Below are 24362 nucleotides of genomic sequence, written 5' to 3'. Positions count from 1 at the left end.
GCGAGAGTAGGCAAAAATGGCCCAGCACTGCAAGCCTGTCATGGCTCCAGTGGAAAAGAAGGTGCTTTAAAAAGGAGCAAATGAATTCCTCCTCCAAACCTTTTAAATCTCTGGTGCATATCTCCAACCCTCCCGCCTCACTTCATGCTTCAGTTTAGTGGCAGTGAAGAACTCCAGGATGCCCACGAAGTCTGAGGCTTCCCAGCAACAATTGCATCCGCTGTGTAGAAAGAATTATCCCGATGCTCAGCTCGTGTTCTCTGTCTTTCTGCTTCTAGCTGGTTAAGAAATGCAATGAGGGAGCCCACACGATGGAGAGGACCGAGCAGATGTACACGCTTCAGAAACAGCTGGAGTTCGGGAAGATCAAGGTGAGAAGTCCTCTGACTTGAAATGCGCCCTGGACTTCTCTTATGATGCTTGGCAGTGATGGCAGCTTTTTCAGTACTTGCCAGATTGGCAAAGGTATTTAGGCACCTAGCGAGATTTACTAAAATACCTGAGTGAGTTAGGCACCTAACTTGTATTAAAAATCCATCTGTCTCTTAAGAGTTATATTGTTGCTTTTGTTTAAAACAAGAACTTTGTTCACTCAAATCAACCAATCTCCCTCAAAAGCTGTTATCCTGCTGTCTTTTTTTACCACCGTTTAAAATTGACGATGCAAACTGTTATCATCCAATACTGGATTTCTGTGCTGTTTGCCAAGAGCAGTGTCAACCAGGTGGCACTCCATACACGCTACCAGTCAGGAGATCAGAACAGAAGGGTGGGACTAATTACTTTAAGAACTGCTATGCATTAAAAGAATTTCTTTTGAGGCCAATCCCCCTGGTGAGAGGAGCAAGAGAAATGAAGAGTTACTGTTGTCACTCTACATGGTCTCTTGTTCTACCAGGAACCTTCAGTACTAGCTAAAGGCCAGATTTTCAGAATTGCTCAGTGCCCAAGTTAAGTCCAGATTTTCCAAAGAGCCCAGCTCGCTGCACCTCCCATTGCTCCAAATCGTGGCGCTCAACGTCTGGCCTTAGAATGGCCGTGTAGTTCTCCATTGACAATACAATAGGGGACCTTTTGGTGATCACTTCATTCTTCTTTTACTGTTGCTATTAGGTCCCAAAATCAACTAAATTTCTTGTTCTGTTGCAGCCTTTCCCACTGATTTCGGCTTCCCGCTGGCTGCTGAAAAGAGGGGAGCTCTCCCTGTCCCATTCAGAAGACGCTAGTATCTTCCGCAAAGGCTTTGGCCGGACTAACTGCTACCTTTTTCTGTTTAATGACGTCCTGATCGTAACCAAGAAGAAAAGGTAAGGGAGGATATTTATGGTCTGTTTCTTGTTGTTGAAATTGTAGGAAGAGACTTTTTTTCAGATGGTTTGACATTGACCTTTGCAATTGTCTCACTGAAGCAGTCCGTAGCACTGAGGGTGCATTACGTAGAGGTAAGTTACTGTCTAATGAATGTCTGTGTATTTACAAAGCTAGAACCCTAGTGGACTACGTGGTTGAGAAGAATGGCAGTGAGATGTGGAGCATTCGCACCCGTCACCAGTTTGAATGCATTCCATAGTGAGTGCAGTTGGCCGTCTGACTGTGGTTTGGTGCCTGTGAAGTTAAGCAAGTTGGTGCCCTTGCTCCAGCTCCTACACAATGGGTGTCCTTATTTCTGAAAAACAAAACACAGCAAACCCCTCCAAGTTGGCACTCCCTAGGTGCTATTGTTAATCTCAGCAGAGAAGCCAGGGACTGAACGGGTCACTTCCCCCTCGTGCTGAGATGTTTCCTCCGGGGTTGGAGCCAGGGCTGACTCCAGGTTTTTTGCCGCCCCAAGCAAAAAAATTTTGGCTGCCTTGCACCTCAGCCCTGGGCTCTCACCCCCTCCTACCAATGCCCCCCCCCCCGCCGCCCCAGCGCTGGGCTCCCCCCACCAGTGCTGACTCCTCCTGCTGCCCCCTCGCCTCCAGCCGGTCCGGCACTGGCAGGGTCGGGATAAACAGTGGGGCTCCTGGGCCACGCCTCAGCCCAGGGTGCCTCTAGCCAGGGCTCCCACCTCCAGGACCGGCCAGGACCCAGGAGGGCAGAGCTGGGGGACTGCCCTGGCAGGGGGCTGAGGAGCCGGGGCAAGGTAGCCCCAGAGGGAGCGGAGCCCTGGAGAGCGGGAGGGGGCCCTGCACGGCAGCGCCTCGCCATCTATGGCCGCACTGCTGCTTCTGGCCACCCTGCCGCAGTACCTGGGCAGCTCAAGCTGCTTCGCCCAGCCACGGCTGCGGCGGTGGGGGGCAGCCGCCCTGCTGCATCTGCAGGCGGCTCTGTGTGCCCCCCGGGTGGCCCCCAGCCCGAGTGTCCCCCACTCAGAGCCTGCCCGGCCCAGCCACAAGGTGCGGGGGCGCCCTGGGGGAGCAGTGCCCGCGCACGACGCCCTGCTGCTGCCAGGGTCGGCTCTAGGCTTTGGCCGCCAGAAGCGCCAAAAAAAAAAAGGCCAGAATGCCGCCCCTGCAAATGTGCCGCCCCAATCACGTACTTGGTTTGCTGGTGCCTAGAGCTGGCCCTGGTTGGGGACCATTGCAAATAGAGCTGGGCAGATTTTTTGTTAGGCAAGTCTAAATGTTTCATTTCAGCCAGCTCCAAATTCTTTAATGTTTCACTTTAAAAGAGCCGTGTGTTTTGAAATTCAGCTAATTTAAAAAACACAAGTGGAAAAGCACCTGAAGACGACCCAAAACACAAAACTGGGAAGGGAGGAAATCATTTCAGGTTAAACAAAATGTTTAGTTTGACCTGAGACAAAGCAAATAAACAAACAAAAAAAACATTTTTGGTCCAATGCAACTGAATCTTTTTTTCTGGATTTTTTTCAGTTCAGCCCCTGAACCAAAAAAAATTGATTCTCTCAGCAGGTTACTGGTGGGGGTGAGGTGGGTAGAAACTTGTTCCTGTCCTGCTGGGTAAGAAGTGGCTCTACCCTCCAGTGCTGTCATATGAGCTTTTCTGATCAGTGTCAGAGGCAAAAAAGGGCAGGAAATGCAGCCCTTCAGTAGAGAAGTCATTCCTGCCCTTTTTATTAGTGAGTTAACCAGAGAGGAGGAGGAGGCACCATAGCCTTTGTCCAAGACACTCCTTAGCCTGCAGCTGTGAAGCTCTCCAGTTAACAGAATGTTTCAAACTTTTGATCTTTGACCAAATCCTTTGCTTACAAGTCATCGAAGAGGAGCAATTTAGGTACGCAAATTAACCCCATAGTGATGGACCTTTTGCTGGAACCTATTGCTTCCAGCTATGCCGGAGCACTAACAATGGGCAGCTGGAGCTGGCATCCACTGCTTTTTCTCAGGGGCCAGGCTGAGGAGGGGCTGTGTTGATCTTACTTTAAAAAACAAAAAACCCCAAACCAACACCCTTCTCCCCCAAGATTTAAGCAGAGCATACAAGGTCGAGAAGGGAGGAGGAAGACAATAGCCAGCCTTTGGAATTTAAAGCGGAAACATTTAAAAAAAAAAAGAGAGAGATACTTATCTCCTAGAACTGGAAGGGACCCTGAAAGCTCATTGGGTCCTGCTAGTGAAGGCAGGGGGCTGGACTCAAAGTACTAATTTTGCCCCAGATCCCTAAGTGGCCCTCTCAAGGATTGAACTCACAACCCTGGGTTTAGCAGGCCACTGCTCAAACCACAGAGCTATCCCCTCTCTGCCTCCCCAACCACCAAATCACAGCCCTGCAAAGCTAGTATGAAAACTTACCCACCTGGGCACAACATTGACTCAGTCTCATGTGGTATTTATAATAGCACAGCACCTAGAAGCCCTGGTCATGGATCAGGACCCCATTCTGCTAGGTGCTTTACAGGCCCCAAGAACAAGATAGTCCTTTCCCCAAAGACATTACAGTTTAAAAGAACGGGGGGGATTTAATATTTGGTTTGCATGGCCAAAAATGGCACTTCCAAGAGAGCTCTTTGCAAGGCTGCGTGTTTCTCTAGCTATCTATATAACCTCACAAAGCTCAATTCACCAAGCGTAAGCACCTTTTCTCTGGTTGGTTCAGGTGCCATTTGTGCCAGGTTAGCACCATATAAAGAGGAATATTAGCCCTACAATGTTGCTTCTTAAACAGTTTTCTATAATTTGACTGCTTGGTTTCCTCTCTCTCCCCCAATTGGTGTCAAGTATCAGAGGGGTAGCCGTGTTAGTCTGGTTCTGTAGAAGCAGCAAAGAATCCTGTGGCACCTTATAGATTAACAGAAGTTTTGCAGCTTGAGCTTTCGTGGGTGAATACCCACTTCTTCGGATGCAAGCCACTGCTTGCATCCGAAGAAGTGGGTATTCACCCACGAAAGCTCATGCTGCAAAACTTCTGTTAATCTATAAGGTGCCACAGGATTCTTTGCTGCTTCCCCCAATTGGCACAGAGATCTGCTTGAATTCTCTGCATTCTGGATCATAGAATATCAGGGTTGGAAGGGACCTCAGGAGGTCATCTAGTCCAACCCCCTGCTCAAAGCAGGACTAATCCCCAGACAGATTTTTGCCCCAGATCCCTAAATGGCCCCCCCTCAAGGATTGAACTCACAACCTTGGCTTTAGCAAGCTAATGCTCAATCCACTGAGCTATCCCTGGATGTTTCTGTCGCTCCTGTTTCCTGGCCTTTAAAGTGTTTTGGGGTCCCTTTTGGGAATTGTCTGTTTCCATTTTTGGACTCCTGTTGCTGCTGTTGGCTGTGGAAAGGTGAGGGTTGGATTTATATGGAAATAACACACCACCGTCTGCCGCTAGAGGAGTTAAAGTGAACTGCTGCTCCTGAGTAATTACTAACGTGCACATGCTGAGGAGATGAAATGCGAACGCTCTCTCGGTGGGGATCTCTCTGCAATTCCGCCCATCTCCATGGCTCTTTCAGCTCATTATGGGCCATATGCACTCGAATGCTACATCAGTTCCCATGGTGGCTTGAGAAATTCACCATCCCAGAAAAAGAGGTCATGATTAAATGTTCAGTTGGCAACTGAACTCTGGGTTGCCAGTAGCTAAAATCAAACCAGTGTCTCAAGCACTCTGCTATTGGCTCTAGGACATGGTGGACTGTGATGGTCCGTGTTACAGTAGCGTGACAAGGGCCTGATCCAGACTGGCGCTGTACAGACACCTAGTAACGGACAGCCCCTGCACCAAAGAGATTACAGCCTAAACAAGGCAGAGAGAGACATGAGGTCATCCAGCAGGTTAGTGCCCTGTGCCCTGGCTCATGCTGCCTCTCAGCAGGTATGGCTAGTTCTCTGGGAACATCCGCTCAGTGTGCAGCGCCAGTCAGAAAAAGCCAAAACAATGTTAGGAAGCTTTCGGAAAGGGGGAGAGAGATCAAATATGTCCTATTGCCTCTGTATAAATGCATTGTACACCCACCCCTTGAATACTGCATGCAGTTCTCGACACCCTGTCTCAAAACAGATGTATTAGAATTGGAAAAGGTACAGAAAAGGGCAACAAAAATGACTGGGGTATGGAACAGCTTCCATGTGAGGAGAGAGTAAAAAAATGGGGACTGTTCAGCTTGGAAAAGAGATGACTAAGGGGGGATAAGATAGAGGTCTGTGATATCATGACTGGTGCCGAGAAAGTGGATAAGGAGGTGTTATTTACCCCTTCACATAACACAAGAACCAGGGAGCACCCAATGAAATGACCAGGCAGCAGGTTTAAAACAAAAGGAAGTATTTCTTCACACAACATGCAGTCAACCTGTGGAACTCATTGCCAGGGGATGTTGTGCAAGGCCAAAAGTATAACAGGGTTAAAAAAATAATTAGTTTCATGGAAGACAGTTCCATCAATGGCTATTAGCCAAGATGGTCAGGAATGCAACACCTGCCAGATACTGGAAATGGATGACAGAGTTGGATCATTCACTGATTTCCCTGTTCTGTTCATTCTCTCTGAAGTATCTGGCCCTGGCCACTGTTGGAAGACAGGATACTGGGCTAGATGGACCTTTGGTCTGACCCAATGTGGCCGTTCTTATGTTTTGAGGTCCAACCCCAGCCAGTAGCAAAGGTTGGATAGGGGACTGGTATCAGTGCAGCTTTGCCGGCATAATGGCATCTGCCCTTGAGGCTTCTGCCAGCACAGCTACGTTGGTCACATATCACACGTCACAGCCCCTGCTGTGCCAGCAGAAGTCTGTAGGGGAGCCCAACGGCTGCACAAACCACTTGGCCTTGATGGGAGGTGAGTTAATGAGCTAAGAAAAGGTCTGATGGAACAAGTAAGCTTTGTGTGTGTCCTGGTGTTTGCTGGGCCCTGGTAAACCTCCGGGGAAGCTGCTTTCAAGACCGCATTCCCGTCCCTGATGAGCACGGCTCTGGAAGCGAGCAGCATGCCCAGCACCGGGAGCTTCTAACCCCACTGACTTTGTTGTCTCCAGTGAGGAGAGCTACACGGTTACAGACTATGCCAAGCTGGATCAGATAATGGTGGAGAAAATTGAAAGCCCCGACGCTCCCTCGTCTCCCCCCGGGAAGCCAGGGTCAAGTGGTGGAGCCCGGAGCCCGGGTAGCGGCCACGCGTTTCGAGTGATCATGAAGAGGAACAGCGAAGGGAAGGAGGAGACGGTTGTGCTGTCAGCGGACTCTCTGTGAGTGTCGCTCTGTGGGCTTCTTCCTAAAAATACAGGGGGCTGTGAATTTTTTTTTTCCCTGCATATTGGGTGGGTGGGTTTTTTTGTTTGTTTTTGTTTTTTTTCTTTAAATAAATGCGCGCGCGCGCTCTCAATTTTTTCTCGCTGGGGCGGGGAACATGGTTAAAAATGTGTCACAGGTTATGATGTGTTACACCAGTGCCTTGTTTTTATAGCACGTAAATAAATACATTAGAAAGGCCACCAAAACCTCTCCTCCCCCGTAGCACAGAAATCAGTCGTGCCTTAACTCTTCCCTATTTGTCTTCTGCAAATTGCTGAGCTCTGCAGAGAACGCAGGCGCTAACTCATTTCCCAAGATCTCCAGCATTGCTCCCCCCCCCCCCCGCCCCTTTGGAATCTCTAGACCATCAGCTGCGGCCTCCTTTTTGCTTTCTCTTTTATCCTTATCGACCTACCTTTCCCTTTACCCTCTGGCCATTTGCTGCTGTTAAATCCTGTTCTCTCTTATAGCAGCTTGTCTTTCTCTTTCACTTCCTGCTGTTCTTAGGTCAAAATGGGACATAGAGTCTTCCTCTGGGAAGCCCCATTAGCTTGACCAGATCAGCCTTCATCCGTTCTACTCGATCCTGTTTCACAAGAAGTGACAGTTCTTTTGGGGATCCCCAAACTTTTGCCTCTGATCCTGGGTGTATAGTTCAGCCATCTCCACCATTTTAGTGTCTCACCTGATTTTTTTTTTCATTAATGTATGAAAGTCCTATAGATATAGGGTAACCAGATGTCCCGATTTTATAGGGACAGTCCTGATAGTTGAGGCTTTTTCTTATATAGAAGCCTATTACCCCCACCCCCATCCCAATTTTTCACACTTGCTGTCTGGTCACTGTATATAGATACTCAGGAAACTTTTATACTGCTTCTGCTTCAAAGCTGCATCTCTCCGTTCCCTCTGGTTTTCAGCCTGCAGAGAAGAAAGTCCAGACCCACTTCATAGAGATTAGATTATTTATTTAAAGTTGTGTCTTTCAGATGTTTGGCTCTTTTGGGAGAGGGTTGCTGGAATTTACCATGTGCAGGAGACCAGTATTTCTATCTTATCTACAGCCTGGCAGAACCCTTTGGTTATAATGTAAGGTATTTCCATGTGTGTTACCTGCACATAACAAGGTCTTAAACTCTTTCCTCTTGACAGGAGTGACCGGGCTCGCTGGATCACTGCTCTGATGCACAGAGAAAACAAAACCGATGACATGGCTAGAAAAGGAGGTAAAGCTTTATTGATAGTCATTAAGGTTTATTTTTAACATGTCTGTAGCTTGCACACTGATGTCTGTTAATTATTGTACGACTCTATGCAGTTAAGGACTGTAAAGATCTCTTTCCAAAGGTCAAAGTCTCTGGTTGGCAAGTTTGTGGCTCCAGGGGATTCCCTTGTGCTGTGGACGTGCATGTATTAAATATGAAAAGATCTAATTAATTCTCCTGTTAGGAGACCCATTCTAATCTGTCGCATGTTCTCCTGCTACCAGCATTTGCCTCCCATGCAGATATCAGACCTTTTACTCCGTAGCCGCAGTTAACTCTAAATCTGTCCCTTTACGATTCTGTCATTGGCTTGTGAGCTTCTTATAAAGGTGTGGCTGGATGCTAAATAAGGGAGAGGAAATTGGAGGAGGAATGCTCTTCCGAACAGAATAAGAGAAAAAGAGACTTTTGCTCCCTCTGCTGGCTCTGCCTCAGCAGCTACTAACTCACATGGTCCTGTGACTCCAAAATCAGTTCACATCTGGGAATACACCAGGAAGTGAACAAAAATGTTGTTAATTCCAAGCTCTGCAAAAATGGAAGAAGGGGGGATATCTGCCAAATGAAAAGCTCAAAACTGATCAAATAGAAATAAAGCTTCTTTCTCCAACTTCTGTTTAGCCCCATGGGCTTTGTAGGGTGACCAGATGTCCCAATTTTATAGGGACAGTCCTGATTTTTGGAGCTTTTTCTTACATAGGCTCCTATTACCCCCCACCCCCTGTCCCGATTTATCACACTTGCTATCTGGTCACCCACCGGCTGTGTGCACTGTCTGTGGAGCTTGTAATCCAGATGGTGGCAATTAATGTATTTGATTGTTATGAATCTAGCATTGCCAGCCCCAGGGATTGAAAAGTGATGTCAGGGCCCCAAGCAAATCATGAGACTGTTGTAAAGATCATGGGATTTAAAAAAAAATAAAATGCTGGGGGCGGGGGGTTTTCGCCACTCCCTGGTTTCCGAGTTTTTAGTGTTAACTCAGATCCTGTTTTCAGGCTTTTCTCCACAACCACAAGGGCTAATAACTTTTTTTTAAATGAAAACTGAGACTCTCTGCTAATCACATGACTCCAGGAGCTGGGGCTTTCAGATCCCCCTTCCCATCTCCCACCCCCCAGGTATTGCGACACGTGATAAAATTGTGAGAGCTGGCAGCATTGCGAATCACCTTCCCATAGACCCATAGCTCTGAACAGCCTGAGTAACAAACTCTCCACCAAGTGAAATCGAAGAGGAGTCGTGTCCAAAGCTTTGTCAGTAAGAGCAAAGGGTGGGACTAGAGCCACTGGAAATGGGTACATTTTTGATCAGCTGATTTGGTTTGTGCCACCTCCTGCCCACTCTGTTGCTTTGCTTTGAGATTTGTGATCAAATGACCCTAAAAGCCAAATTTGCCATGTTTTGCCTGGTTTGGGGTCAAAACCGTCAAGTTCCACAGGGCTCATCCCCAGTGTTCTGCCTACATCCATTGTAAGCGTCACAGATATTAACAGGCCTTTCTCTGTAATCAGTTAGCTATGGTGCAGTGGCTACATCCATGCTCTGAGCTAGTGGTGCAATGTCCCCTGCTTGCGTACCAGCGTGCACAACGCTCTCCCTGTGCTCGTGTGAGTCCCCCCAGTCGAGGCCGAGCGAGCTGAGCCATGCTGAGTCTTTACTCTCCTGAAACCCATGGGTTTGTACTCAGTGCAGCTCAGCCGTGCCTCTCCTGCCACTGCCGCTACAATGCTGACTTACCCTCCCCCAGCTCGCTGAGAGCTAGCGCCTTAGGTGAGCAGGGGAATCGCCCCCTGGCTCACAGCGAGACCTGGCCCCTGCCCCGAGAGCATGCAGCCAAGTTGGGACGGAGAGCGGGGCAGAGCACTGGGGCGGAGCGGAGTAGAAGGCACTTCTAGCAGGCGTGGGTGTACTGAGGGATTGAAGCCGAGCGTTAGGCTGCCCCAGTGGCTGGGGAACAGTGCAGGGGAGGTTGTGACGTGGAGACGGGGTTGGGGAGCCCACAGGGAGGGGTGTCTGGGAGGAACAAGAGCAGAGGTGTGGGTGGGGTGAGCAGCACCTTGAAGCTGGTGCCTGAGTGCTTAGCTTGAGTGGTTGCGGGCCCATGACTGGAACCTAAATCTGCTCTGGACTTGCCCATCGGCCGTGGGCCACGATCCCAGTCGCTTGGCTGGCACCTGCATCTCAGCACCGTTTTACAGCTTGTGAGCGAAGGCCGTCTGTCTTGGGCCTCCTGTCACTTCGGAGCCTGCAGGGATGCAGCAGGGCCTGTCCGGTCTGTGCCCAGCCCTCTCCCTTCTACCTGTGACTGTAGCTCTGAGTGTTTGGCCGTCAGGTCCAGTTGAGCCGTAGCGTCATCCGGCGTTTTGTCCAGTCACGCTGCGCTTTTCATTTCATTCAGTCTCTGCATTCTCTCTCCCCCGACAGAGCTGAGACAGGTGGAGATAATCAGGGCCTACTTGGCTAAACAGACGGATGAGATTTCCCTGCAGCAGGCGGATGTCGTCTTGGTCCTCGGCGAAGAGGATGGTAAGTGATTTGGCGAGACTGAGGTAACAAGCAGAGGAGGAAGAGTGGTCTGGAAGTCAGAGCGGGGGACTTGGAGCCAGGACTCCTGAGTGCAGGGAAAGGGAGTGTGATCCAGGGGGAGATGGGAGCCTAACCTGTGCTCTGAAATGTGCCTCCTGCTTCTTGGCGCAGGTTTCCCTGGGCTCAGGTCCTGATGCTGCCACAACACCATTTGACCGTCCCTTCACCACGTCGGTCCCATGGGGAGAATGGCTCCCCCCGCGGAGGTGTTGTGGGAAGTGCTTTGAGGGCCGGGGATGGCAGATGCTGCCGAGTTACCCAGTGAATGTGCCAGGACTATATAGGAGCTGTCTGGCACAGCAGCCAGATGTCCACGTGAATCCATAGCAGGCTGTGTCATTTGCAGTCATGACTAGAGCTGGCCAGAAACTTTCTGATGAAACAGTTTCATTTTGGGTTGGATGCTCTGTCGTGGACTCCCAGGCAGGGCTCTGTTGGACAGCTGGGAAGACTGCCGGGGAGTCCGGAACTCAAGGGCATCTCCACGTGTGGGGAACCCCAGGGACCCTGGTGTGGAGCTGGGAGCCTGGAAGTGCCGGTCAAGCCAGAGCAGCGTCTTCCAGGCCCTGGGCAGTTCGTGACTGGCTGGTGTCCTGGAGCAGGGTGGTTGGAGCAGACTGTATGTGTTCACTGTGTAGGTGTTTTTCCTTTTCCCGTCTGACTGAGAGCATCACTCCCTCTCTTAGGCTGGTACTTGGGCGAGAGGCTGCGAGATGGCGAGAGAGGCTGGTTTCCCCAGTCGTGCGCTCAGCCCATCACCAACCGCAACGCTGTGGAGAGCAACGTCCGCCGCATGGAGCGGCTGCGGATAGAGACGGACGTGTGAGTCGCAGGCCCCGGGGGAACGTTCTTTCTCTGGAGTGAGCCAGTTTAAGGCCACGAGCTGCAGACCATTGAGGACAGGAAAGTCTGTGGTCCAGACCCGCCAGTGCCCTCAGTGTCTCTCCCATGCAGCTGATCTTCGGAGCTAACGCCATTTCCCTTCCTTTCAAGGAAACGCTCTCTAGCGGAACTAACTTGACTCGGACCTGAGCGCTTTGTGCAGAGAGGGACTGTATAACCTCTTTGCATGCACTCAGGATGTGTCATCTTCTCTCTGAAGACTTCAGCAATCCTAGGAGATACTTCACATCATCTGATCTGCCCTGGCCTCTCATACGCTGCTGGATGGTTTTCTAATATCAACTGGAATTTGCTGCAAGGAATTTAAAGCCATGGCTTCTTGCTTTGAGATCCAGCCCAGAGACTTCCCTGAAATACTCACATGTGGAGCTGGGGCTTTAGTTAGGTATTTCAGTTTGTGTGCCACTGTCTCCAATTCACCTTTATTCTCTCTCTGCCATCACCTATTGCTATCAGTCCTGGGGCGAGCACTTGTCGGGGATCCTAGCTGAACATGCAGCAGTTCAGTTACAGGGCTTCTTTCCAGCCGCCGTATTGCAGGGAGCACGTCCAGGTGTGGTTTTGATAAACGTGTATCTATAAAATGGATATTTTTTTCCTTGTTACTGATTTGAATAGTCTGTCCTCATTTTCAGCAGAGGGTTAGCAGCCTTTGTCTGTCTGGCTCTACGTTGGCTGGGGTATTGGGGAGGGCTCTGCTGATGACGTGTCCTGAGCCACTGAAAGTCTGAGCTTCATCCAAACCAGGGACGGCTGCTTATGTGATTCTGCACCCATGCAGAGGGTGAATCCTTCACAGCTGGGGGCTTGGGGACGAAGGCAGGTGGGCAGCAAGTGCTCTCCAGCGTTCTTAACGCTAACTATAAGCGTAGGACAAACTACCCAGCGCTCTGTGTGCACCCTGCACAAGAGGTTTGGGATTTGTCCTGCAGGGTGTTTCTAAGTTGGAAAAGGCCAGCTGAGTCTTAGACAGTGGGGAGTGGTCACTGAGACAGCATTGACTCTCCAGGCTCCACGTTCCCGGAGTCTCGGAGGAGGTACGAACCCTCCGCGGAGTAATTGATGCGATGACAACAGGTCACTTACGTGGGGAAACTTGTGGATTTTCAGCCAGCGTCGGTCTTGGGCTGGATGTTGCGGCAGGAGGATGCATTTCCCAAGAGTCCAGGAGGCTTCAAGGCCGTTTAAGTCAGGCCACAGCAAGGAGCCCTCTCACGGGTTAGAACGAAGAGTGCCCAGAAGCCAGCTTGTGATCCTGTGACTGCCGTGCAGGCTCGAAGACGTAGGGGCATTTGGGATGGATTAATTTTATCCATTGCAATCTTTGGTCCTGCTTTGAGCAGGGGATTGGAGTAGATGATCTCCTGAGGTCCCTTCCAACCCTGATATCTGTGATTCTGGTTCCCTCCCTTCCATCCCGACCCCATCAACTCCCAGAGTAAATGCTAAGGCGAGGGTGACGGGGAAGGAAAGAGCTAACGAGTGAGGGAAAACGAACTAACCTGTGGCCTGGGTACAGGGCAAACAGCTGTAATGGGAATTCCCTCTGGTCAGTGGTGCTGCTCCAGCAAATCTGTCGTAACCTGTGGCTGCTCCGCTTCCCTTCAGAGGTACCAATCTGGCTGTGCAGCCGCCAGCGTTTCTCATACTGAGCGTGCTGTGAGCCAAGCCCACCAAAGAGCTCTCGAGAGCTGGGAACAGAGGCAGGCTTTCAAACCCACCTGCGGCCTCTGTCTGTGGCCAGGAGTGGGCTCATTACAGAGTCTGGCTCACTCAAATGTATTTCTCCATCTCTCCGCCCCCCCCCCCCCCAGGTGTTTCATGGAAATATCGTCTCAGCCAGCACCGTGGCTGTTCCAGACTGCCTGGAGGATGTGAATAGTTTGGAGTCACTGGAGGATTGTGCCATGTAATCTTTGTATTTTAGCACCTGGCTTTAATAAGGCTGAGTGCGCAGTATTTATGGTGCTGGTTACTGTGTTCTGTCTGGGAGCCTGGATTCCAGGAATACCCAGGGCAGGCTTAGAGAGGTGCGAAGGATGCCTGAATTCCCCTTTGAATGCTGCTCTGTGCCTCCCCCCGAGTGCTCCCGGCAGACGGCTTTAACGTGTGAGAAAGCAGCCGAGATTCGCTGTGCTCAGAACCGCTGGCCATGCGGTATTTCTCCAGGAAGCACAGCAAGGCTATTGGCGGAACAGAGTCCACGAGGGCGGTGGGAACTGAAGCCGATACAATGGTCAAGGTCTCCTCATTGTGAGGGGGGCCTGGCACCTGGGGGGACATTGCAGGGTTAAAGGCTTTCACCTCCACAGCCCCAGAACTGGAGTTCTTCAGGCTTGGAGTGTCATAATCACCTAAAGCATCTGGAATCACTATTGCCACCAGTGATTCGGATGCATCATTTATACACTCGGCAGTAGGTCCTCTCCAAGGTTCCTCTCCTCTCCGTCCATCCCCTCCCCCATGTCACCTCACAGCTCGCCAATGGGAAACAACTTGCAGGTAGCGACTACTGGGCACTGGTGGAGGTTTGGTTGCATTTTAATGAAGTTTATCTCTTAGCAGCAGGGCCTGTAACTGCCTTTAAATTCTGGGAATGTGTGAAAGTCTCTGCCATGATGTGAGGGACGTATTTACAGACAAGCATCTGTTACGTATTGATTAGAATGAGGATTTCTCAGGACAGTTGGACTTGCCAGACTCCTCTTCCCCCACCCACCCACCGGAATAAGGAATGAGCAACTTAATTTCTTTTTCGAGATTAAAACCATGGGAGTCTGGTTACCCTTTAGTGTGATCGCTGGAGGCTTTGGGGGGCTGTTTTCCAGTGAGGTTCGAAGCTGGGAATGGTAATGCAGCTGCAAACAAACTGCTCCCTCTTTGCAGTCTGAGACAAATGAAATATCTTGCTTTGTTTTCTAATATGGCTTCTTTTTACACACACAGCGAAGGGGGGGGGTAGGGCTGGAATGCAGGACTGTCTGAGCCAATGACTGTTCTTTATCGGTCTGGATGAGGGGCATAGGTTGACCAGGAAGAAACTTGCACGTGACCTCCCGCCCTAGGAACGGCTTTGGGAGTTGGAATTCTTAGGAACGAAAGCCTTTGTAGCCAGTTCGTGTAACAGATCGTCCCCAGCTATGCAGAGAGCAGTGAGCATCCCACTGGGCACGGTTCATACTCTACAGTTCTGCTGGGCCGTCTCCTGCAGCTCACCCTGCTCTGCCATTTCAAGCACTTTGTTGAGTGAAGCTTTTTACGTGAAGGAATCCCCTGTGCATCAGTTTTACTTACAGAAAGAATTAAAGCTTTGGCTCCCCCTCTCTTCCTTCTGGTTCTCTGGTCTCCCCAAATGTTTTTTTTTTTTCTTGCTTTAGTGGGAAAATGTGTTTGAAATTACTCTGGCCTCCGTGCTTGTGGGGACAGACATGCACTGCAGACAGTAAAGTGTTTCACGCCCCGTATGGCTGTGTGAGCCCGTGCTAATATTCTATGACACTATAAGTACGGCCTGCTACTTGGATTTGCTGGCTGGGCATAAATGACCTGAATGCCAAGCTCTAAGGCTGCTGGTGTGGGGGGTGGGGGGTGGGGGGTGAGGAGGTGAGATTGTGTCTGTCTGGAGGCTCCAATCTGGAATTCCAGCACCTTGAGCCTGTAATTGTTACTTACAGCAGTGTTCACGTCATCTGGGTATAGTGTATGTAGCAAATATTTAAGCTAATAAACTTCCTGATTTGTTATGAGCGGCGAGAGGGTTTGCTCGTTCTGTCTCACTGGAGCTACTCAGCGGGAAGTCTGGCTAATACAATAAGAGAAGTTAGCTGGAGGGGTTGTGTAGAACATCACACAGTCAAAGGAATATGTCTCCATTCAGGCAAACTAGACTGGCAGCCTGCATGGATCCTTCAGAAATGTCAAATGGGGGAAAACTCCAGGAGTGACATAAATGTGTATTAAATAGAAATGGGAGTTTCAAAACCTGTGCAAAGTAGTTACTTGTCCCCGCCCCTCCCTTTTGGGGGGTTTCCACGCAGTGAATGAGGCTTTTGCTTGTCAGTTGGGGCAGTCATTGCATTGCTGTGGAGGAGGCCTGGCTTGATGCTGGCAGGAGCAGCTGACTTCCCATGGCAAAGCTGTAAGGTAAGAATTGCTTGGCATTTGTGGGGCTAAACCTGCTGTGTCTTGGGGGTCAGGGTCACGTCGGGTCTTTGTTCAAGTGCAGGCGAATAGTGACGGGCATTTATGGGGAGCGGGCTGCCAGGTGTCCACATCCCAAAGGCCATGCTCAGCACTGGTGCCTCCCCTCCATGTCAGCCCAGAGATGGAAGGAAGTTTGGCCTTGAACCACTCGCTTCCTCCCTGTGCGAGGTGAGGTGTGTTAGCAGGGCACCGGCACTGCTGCTGCCTGTTCTGCGGGTCCTTCACTTGCCCGTTCTGTCCCCCCTGCCGCTTGCAGGAGCGCACAGGCATCCTCGGAGGGTGGGGGAAATGCAAGAGTTAGTGTGGCTGAGCCTGCCAGGTTTCATTCCTTATCCCTCACCTTGCTTTACCCTGCAGCACGTCTCGTGGCCCCATCAGCACCTGTCCATGGGCTTTCAGTGACTCGGTGGTGACTGTTCTCTGCTACAGGCAGGCTCTGTCGCATTGCCTGGCTGGAGGGTGAGTTTTAAACCCGGTCCCAGAACAAACGCTGCTAGTGGTTTTTGTTTTGGTTTCTTTTAAGGCGAAGTCAGATCCCAAAGTGAGAAGGCCTCACTGCTTAGGAGAGTTCTGCTCAGGCGGGGCCAAAATGGCTCCTTCCCACCACTGCAATATCGAGTCAGCTTTGTTTGCAGTGCTAAGGGTGGGTGGTGTGGGTTAGAGTCACACGTCTCTGAACAGACCAACTCAGGAATACACCTGACCTGTTCTCTGTTTTTCTTGCAGGGACAAACTGGAGATGGACAGTGAGAGCATTGGGGAGACTGTGTTTGTGGTTAGAGTGGAATATAGGAGATGTGGATTTTATTTGCAGCTCTGCTGCAGATTCCTGCATGACCTGGGGTAAGTCTCCTCAATTTTCTGAGCCTCTGTTTGCAAAGTGAGGGATGATCCTTACCTCATAGGGAGTTGTGACCTGCTTTGAGACCCTGAGATAGATAGCGCTATAGAACTGTCCTTCATGCTAAACTGTCCTGTGATTAATATTAGGGCTGTCAATTAATCACAGTTACTGCACATGCTTAACACAAAACAAATAACTGATTTTAAAAATATTTGCACCATAAACAAAATGAGGTGAATTGAAAAATACTAAGTCCACTCAGTCCTCCTTGTTCAGCCAATCACTCAGACAAACAAGTTTGTTTACATTTCTCAAGTTAATTACATGTTTGGTTTTGAGTGCAGTTATGTTAAAAACATTTCTATATTTGTAAATGTCACCTTCACGATCGAGAGATTGCACTACAGTACTTGTATGAGGGGAATTGAAAAATACTATTTGTTTATTTTACAGTGCACATTTTTGTAATCAAAACCAGTAATATAAAGTGAGCACTGTACGCTTTGTAGTCCATGTTGTAATGGAAATCAATATATTTGAAAATGTAGAAAAAATCCACAAATATTTATAATAAATTTAAATTGATAGTCTATTGTTTAACAGTAGGATTAAAACTGCGATTGATCACAACTCTTTTTAAATCTTGTGATTAATTGTGATTAGTTTTTTTTAATTGTTGGACAGCCTTAATTACTATGGTCACTAGGTGGCAGCCTAAGCTTCAGAAACGCAAGCCTTAGTGCGCCGTGCACGCTGGATTGCAGATGGGAGTTTGAATAAGGCTCAGCTCACGGTGCTGCTTGCTGCTAACTGTCTGTATTATCATAGGACGATGTAGGACTTTTGTGCTGGGTGTTGTCCAAAAGGTGGTTTTATATTTAGCAACAGCTGAGCCCTTGAATCAGGAATCTCAGCCATAGCAGCGGCGGCTCTAGGTATTTTGCCGCCCCAAGCACGGCAGGCAGGCTGCCTTCGGCGGCTTGCCCGCGGGAAGTCCCCGGTCTCGCAGATTCGGCGGCACGCCTGCAGGAGGTCTGCCGAAGCCGCGGGACCAGCTTGGTGTGCTGGTGCCTGGAGCCGCCTCTGAGCCATAGGAGTGACAAACCGAGTGTCTGAAAGCTTAATTCATGGGGGGATGGGGAATGGACAATGTGGATCCCCATAGTTGGAGCCACAAAGGGGAGGGATGGTATTTGAATGCAGTGCATGCTGCATGTGATCTGTGCTGCTGCTGCTGCCACATGCAGCTTGTTACCTGTTTGGGCCTCTCAAACTGTCTGAATTCTGCCTTCATCTTTTTGCTGTCCCATCCCAACTGGGTCCGTGACTGCGCTTTGATGGTTAGAATTCTTGAGAGGTCCTCGAGTGTAGCCCCCTGCAGGAAGGCAGGACCAAGTAAACCTGGACCATCCCTGGCAGGTGTTTATCCAACCTGTTGTTAAATCCTCCAGTGCTGTTGGGGATTCCACAACCTCCCTTGGAAGCCTGTTCCAGAGCTTAACTCCCCTGAGAGTTAGCAAGTTTTTCCCAATATCTAACCTCAATCTCCCTTGCTGCAGGTCAAGCCTGTTACTTCTGGTCTGTCTTTCAGTGGCCATGGCGAACAATTGATCACCATCCTATTAAGAACAGCCCTTACAGTGTTGTCACCACCCCACCCCCCCTTTCCGTTTTCTTTTCTCTAGACTAATTCTGCCCAGTTTTTTAACCCTTCCTCAGAGGTCAGGTTTTCAGAGATCACTTCTGTTGCTCTCCTCTGGACTCTCTCTCATTTGTCCCCAATCTTTCCTAGTGTGTGGGCCCCGGAATTGGACATAGTGCTGTCTTTATTGAATTTCATTTTGTTGATTTCAGATCAATTCTCCAGTTTGTCAAGGTCATTTTGAATTCTAACTCTATCCTCCAAAGTGCTAGTAACCCCTTCCAGCTTGGTGTTGCTTGCAAATTTTATAAGCCTATCTCCACTCCAAGTCATTAACGAAAATATCAACTAGTGCGGGATGCCCCTAGATTGACAGCAAACCTTTGATAACTACTTTTGAGTAGCGTGTCAGCCTTCTGGGCACCTACCTTATTGTAATTCCAGCTCCACTGTAACTCCAAATGCACCCCTTGCAATGATGCTGCTGAGCACGAGAGACGTGTCTGTTCTGTGGTTCTAGCCTTTGCCTTAGCTAAGCAATGGGGGGGGGGGGGTTAAGAGAAGCAGTGGAGATGGATGTGTCATAAACAGCCACTGACTCTCAGTCCTATGTTGAACTCCTATGGATGTTGTAAAATTCTAGTTCCATCACACAACCTGAGTTTCTCTAGCTCTAGAATCAGGGTAATAGTGACCCATCTTCATCAAGTGCTGGGCGCTCCACCGCTGAAACTTTCAGTGTGTGTGAGTTGTGTCAGTTATAAAGGGTCAGATTACTCGTTAAAACTAAATCACAGCAACTCTGGGCTAGAATTGGCACTGTGCACTCCCTGAGTGTTTTGGCTTCTGGCAGGTAGTGAATACAAGATGTTAAAATAATAGTATTTTTGTGGATTTCACATGAAATTCAAAACTCCGCATGCACGGACTGTTGTTCTGGCACATGATGTATGAGTCTCAGGAACCAAACAAAATAGCTAAGTGTATCTGCCCTCCAGGTCCACACAACAGCGATCCTAACTCAGCACACTGTGCTGAATGGAAGTCAGGAAACAAATGTTTTGCTTCTTGCTAGTTTTGACATTGGACAACAGATTTATCTTTCTCGGGGCGGTGAAAGGTTCCAGCTTAGTATCCCAAGAGAATGGAAAGCTGCAAATCTGATTAAGAAATGGGATATTAAGTTCCCCATTTCCAGTCTAATACATTTGTCCATTAGTTGTGGCTTGACTCAAAGGATTGACTTTGGTTTTTAACAGACAAATGCCTCTGGGAGTGGATTAGCTCAGTCTGGTATGAAGTACTGCAGCCAGTGAAGAGTGTCCTTGTCTTATCACTGAGACAATTTTCATTTAGTGTGGGCCTGACTCTGCTTTCCCAGAGCTTTGCTTGGAAACAGCGTCCAGGTGCATGTCAATCCCCTGCATCTTAGGCCAGGGCGCTCAACTTTTATTTACACTGTGTCAGTTAGCGACTAGCCCCAAACATTCCAGGAATTGCTGCCTGCTTTTTAAATAGGTCAAAACCCCTTTTGAAACACCATAAGAATGGCCACCGTGGGTCAGACCAATGGTCCATCTTGTCCAGTTTCCAGTCTTCCCAGAGGGGCTGCTGCTAGCTGCTTCCCGGGCAATGATCAAGTCATCCAGTCCCAGCTCCTAGCATTCAGAGGTTTCAGGGCACCTAGATCATGGGTGACTAAATAGCCATTGATAGACCTATCCTTGATATGCTTTTGCTATGGAGTATGTAGCTTAATATTAAATATCTAGTCTACCATGAAACATTTTTTATCTACAGGACAATCGCTGGATACCCAGTGATCTTGATGCAACTGCATTGTTACTAGTAATATTTAATGGTATATCTCCATATATTATTATTTCAATGACCTTTCAGGGTCCCTTCCAGCAAAGAGTCCAGCCCCCTGCCTTCACTAGCAGGACCAAGTACTGATTTTGCCCCAGATCCCTAAGTGGCCCCCTCAAAGATTGAACTCACAACCCGGGGTTTAGCAGGCCCATGCTCAAACCACTGAGCAATCCCTCCCCCAATATAATAAAGCAGGTTTTCTAGCAATCTTCCATCAGTTTTGTGAGGTCACGGATTGTTCTTTAAACACATCTAGCTTGTTTTCAGTGTCTGCATTGTCTTATGCACCAGCCCCACTGATTTAACAAGCAGCTAACCCCTTCTTTTCAAATATTTGCCCAAGAGTCAGACTTCGTACCCAGGTTCTCGAACAATTAGCCTTCTCTTTCCCAAAAAACAAAAATGGCAGAACAATTCCTCCAGCAGCTTTTTCCCCAGATTACATCGTTATTCTCAGTCCTTGGTGTTCTAAGCCTGTAGCAGCCTCTTGCTCCCTCAGACAGGCCCATTATCAGCTGAGTAACACATTCAGTGCTGGTTTTGGCAGAATGGATCATTGGCAGATGGGATCTTTTCACTTAACTCAGTCAGATGAAACTGCATTTTTCTCTGCAGTGGGCTGGCCTCAAGGATGTGCGCACACAAAGGATAAGCTCGCAAGCCCCTCTCTCTACTAACAGATCTTGGTCCAAAGAAAGATAGTGACATGGTAGGTGAGGAAATATTTACGATCTGGCAATAACAGAGCTACAATGGACAGTCTTTTCATGTGCGGACTAGGACATTTGTCCTAGCAGCAGTATATTTTAAGTTGAAATATCACTACTTGGTGAAGTCATTCAGTGGCCACCTCAGATATCAAGATGCCAGGCTATTTTCACATTCCTGTTTGAGTTTTACAGTCAGGGTGGATTGCTAAGGAAAAACTAGAACTGCCCAAAAATGAGGCGTCTGGTGCTGCCTAATATTTATTTGGGAATAAGCTTTTGTGGGTAAACCCCCCCCTTCTTCAGATGAATGGCAGTTTCATTAGTTATTTACAGCAGTTGTGCTGACTACAGCAATAATATCATGGCTCAGGTTCTGTTTACCCTGCAACCCTGCCATGTCAAACATCGTTGTGTCTATGCAGCACAGGGGCAGTGCCATGTTTTGCCCACAGGTGCCTAGTGAAGTCAATGGCAAAGCTCCCATTGATTTTAGCAGTGCCAGCCTCCGCTCCTGATGTCAGTTTCTGTAGTATAAACAGCACCCACAGGGGGCGGCAAAAAGTCAAAAACCCAAATCAGAAGTAGCTGGAGGTGTGGGCATTTTCACTCCATGAACGTTGCATCAGGCCCTTGTGCTCAACTCTAGGCTCTGGAATGCTCGAAATGGAGTGTGCAGGAGGAAATGCACAACCTCCTGCAGTATTGTCAATTAATCACAGCTGTTCAATCAAAGGCAGTGCTGAGAGGCCATGAAGTTTTCTTGGAGAAGTCCTGTCATAGCACAGCTTGTGAAGAGACATCTGGGACAGGGGTTTCAAAAGCACAAAATATCAATGGGAGCAGAGTTAAGCCATTTGTTGGAAAATGCTAGTTCATCAAAACCAAAACTTTTTGCAGGAACAGATCAGGTTCAGTGAAGTTTTCTGTTCAGGGAAAAAGTTTCTAAATTGTTGCAATCTCCTGTTAAGACATTTTGAAAGTTTAAAATAAAGTTAAGGAAAAAAGTTGAAATCTAAACAAAGATTTTTGAAATGATCAAAATGAAGCATTTCAGTCGACCCAATCTGAATTTTTTTTATTTACAATTTTGTTTTTAGATTTCAACTTTTGTGGCCTGATTTGGGATTGGAAAAATATCCCCTCCCCCCTCCAGTCTCTAATGCTCGGGACTGTTGAAAATCCTGCCCTCATTATTATCAAAACCACCATTCATGGAAACATTTCACTACATTTGGGAGCTGTCCTGAGCCCACAACATGCTTGGGCCATTAGGGGTCTGGCCCAGCTGCTCTCATGATTCCTACAACACTGGCGATTACAGTTTGTCAGCTGATCACGTTAATGTATAGAGACCGATCTAGGGCTCTAGTAGGCCAATGTTTGTTTATATTGCCTCTCAAACTAGGGAGACGTGATTCGTAGTTACATGAAAGGGCTCAATGCTGTTTAGTCGTAACTTGTAAACCTGTCAAATTGAAATGAATATTAAATGTAAACTGTATCTGATTTTAATCACCCTTTTGTTTTAAGTACCATTAATAATTGGTAAATGCACTTAAGCCCTCTACCTATGTGCTCTTAGCAGTGATGTGCTATCTTGGGCCCTGTTCCTCCTGACCTATTTTAAACACCTTTGCCAGTAATGCACAACCTCTTTGAACCTAAACCAAATTGGCTATTCAGCCAAACGGGTCTTAGCTCAGTTGGTCACAGAATATAGTGGTAGAAGAGAGGTGGAACCCTCATCCTCTAATTTGTCAAGATGAGGTTCTTGGTGCGTTGAATATGGTCATTTTTAAAGTTAATTTTCATGCACTTGCCGTGTTTCTGTCCAAGATTCCCAGGAAGAAGGTGACGACATTGGGACTGAGTGCTGACACCATCAAGAACAAATTGAACTGTAGCTGGGTCGATGTGGTATAAATTGCACTGCAGAGCAAAATGCTCAGTATTGCTTTTTCCTATGCATTCAAGGGGGGTACATAGCTTGGTCCTGGCTATAAGTGTATTTTGGAGATATTAAGCAATGAAACCCTCTTCCTTTTAGCTTTTATTAAAATCCAAACCAGGTACCATTTTGTTGTTTTTGACATAATACTGTGTTAATCAGTTCAAAAGGAGTACAAAGTAGAACATATATAAATAAATAACTTTTAATCAAATGAGCAGCTAACAATCTTTTAAAGCAAAGTTTCTTGTACCCAGCTGTGGCGAGGGAGAGTGTAACATACTAAGTTTGTGCAGTGGAACAGAGTGCAAAACACCTTAAACAGCTCCAGGCTCAACGGGTTCATAGCTCAGCTCCTTGGGTCCTGACCAAATTTATTTGCAAAAAGACGCATTGCTCATTTGATGAAAGATGAGGTTACAAATACTGAGTCTGATTTACTATGCTACAACAACCCATTATTTGATATACATACTACTACAAACCAGATTGCATTTCATGTGATGCTGGAAGAAGGACTTACCCGTGAGTGCTTCTTCCAGCATCACATGAAATGCAAAGTCTCAAAGTTTGCACAATCCCCAGAGTCCTTGTCACCCACGAGTATCAAATGCTCCTCTATGGAACCAGGACTTACAGTACATTTTGGAACGTAAATGTGAGTGCTCTTATCACCAACTTATTGAATGTTTATTCTATTACAGCACCGTGGCCTATGGTAAACTCCAATGAAAGACTGCTCACAAGTTCAAAAATCCAGTGATGCAGCATGTCCACACCCTGGTGCCAGGGATCTTTGGCTACCAAGCATGAAAACACATTTGTACATCTTCCCATAAATACCTTACATAAATATGTATTTTGATTAAAATTCCAGACCAACAATAAAAAAAATTAGAGAATGAGCCACAGAAGTCCAATAATTGCCTGCTGGAGAAAAACCACATTATCTCTTATTATAGAGTAAAAATGAAATGCTTCCCTAAGTGTGTGATCGAGCATGAAATTCCAAGAGCAGTTCTTCCAGCTGTGTGGCTTTTTATACACTTGTTCAGTGTCTCCTTGCAGAGTTGAGCTGAGCTGTGTACAATAGCCTCAAACCTCTTAGGCTGAATTGCAGGGGATCCAATATTTGGTCACCAAAAGAATTCGTGGGTGGTTAGTGTTAGCGAAGAGAAAGACCAGGGCCTTGTTTACAAGCTGACTCTTGTTCTCCTCGAACATGGTGGCTGTATGACCTAATGTTTCACAGGCTTGACATCTCTCCTGGGAGCGAAGAGGTACGATATTGTAGTTGTGGCAGCTAGAATATCAAGAGAAGACAGAACAATGTGAGATCTTATAGAAGGCGCAGGAGTATAGGTCAAACTGCCCTCTCCACCTCTGCTGTGGGATGCCACCACTGCCCCCTGATGGACTGATTCATACCTACTCAAATGCTATTGGCTTTCTCCAGGGTAGAGCTACCCAAAGCTAGCTTTAATGTAGCTAGTTGCCTGAGGAAGGCATGCCCGAGCTAGTACCCACCCCCTACCTGTCTGAAAGCAAAACCACTCCACCTGCCTAATGGAAACACCTTTGGTGATAGCGTGTCAGGTCCAAGCCATAGGGCTGCTTTAGCTGATGATCATGTCTACACTAGGCAGTATTACCTGCAAAATTTCAAACCCCGAGGGCATGACAGTTCTGCGGAGGGGATGCCCCCACATTAAAAG

At 48.0% G+C, this 24362-nt stretch overlaps 2 protein-coding genes and 1 long non-coding RNA gene across 27 annotated transcripts in view; 2 read left to right on the top strand and 1 right to left on the bottom strand.

Annotated features, from left to right (window-relative positions):
- The window catches only part of ARHGEF16 (Rho guanine nucleotide exchange factor 16), a 39264-nt gene extending 27227 nt beyond the window's left edge, over window positions 1-12037 (top strand). For 2 of the 3 annotated variants that reach the window (XM_039509616.1, XM_039509617.1), the window contains exons 10-15: window positions 279-371; window positions 1150-1307; window positions 6416-6625; window positions 7824-7897; window positions 10364-10465; window positions 11212-11351. In XM_039509616.1, the coding sequence (XP_039365550.1) occupies window positions 279-371; window positions 1150-1307; window positions 6416-6625; window positions 7824-7897; window positions 10364-10465; window positions 11212-11351 (777 nt within the window). Of the gene's footprint in view, window positions 1-278; window positions 372-1149; window positions 1308-6415; window positions 6626-7823; window positions 7898-10363; window positions 10466-11211 lie in introns of all 3 variants that reach the window. The other variant, XM_039509618.1, reaches the window with a different exon arrangement.
- Window positions 12038-15461: 3424 nt separating this feature from the next.
- Window positions 15462-23488, top strand: LOC120387972. The gene is made up of 4 exons (XR_005590460.1): window positions 15462-15571; window positions 15989-16090; window positions 16358-16474; window positions 23352-23488. It is a non-coding gene; the product is annotated as an uncharacterized LOC120387972 (long non-coding RNA).
- MEGF6 (multiple EGF like domains 6) overlaps window positions 22498-24362 on the bottom strand; it is a 231718-nt gene continuing 229853 nt past the window's right edge. For 12 of the 23 annotated variants that reach the window (XM_039509411.1, XM_039509408.1, XM_039509409.1 and 9 more), the window contains one exon: window positions 22503-23950. In XM_039509411.1, the coding sequence (XP_039365345.1) occupies window positions 23886-23950 (65 nt within the window). In that variant the 3' untranslated portion in view covers window positions 22503-23885. Of the gene's footprint in view, window positions 23951-24362 lie in introns of all 23 variants that reach the window. The other 11 variants (XM_039509423.1, XM_039509424.1, XM_039509425.1 and 8 more) reach the window with 4 other exon arrangements.

Source organism: Mauremys reevesii, linkage group 21, assembly GCF_016161935.1.
Source record: "Mauremys reevesii isolate NIE-2019 linkage group 21, ASM1616193v1, whole genome shotgun sequence".
NCBI classification, from domain to species: domain Eukaryota; kingdom Metazoa; phylum Chordata; order Testudines; family Geoemydidae; genus Mauremys; species Mauremys reevesii.
The sequence above is the reverse complement of the archived record's forward strand: the minus strand, read 5'-3'. Positions and strand labels throughout refer to the sequence as shown.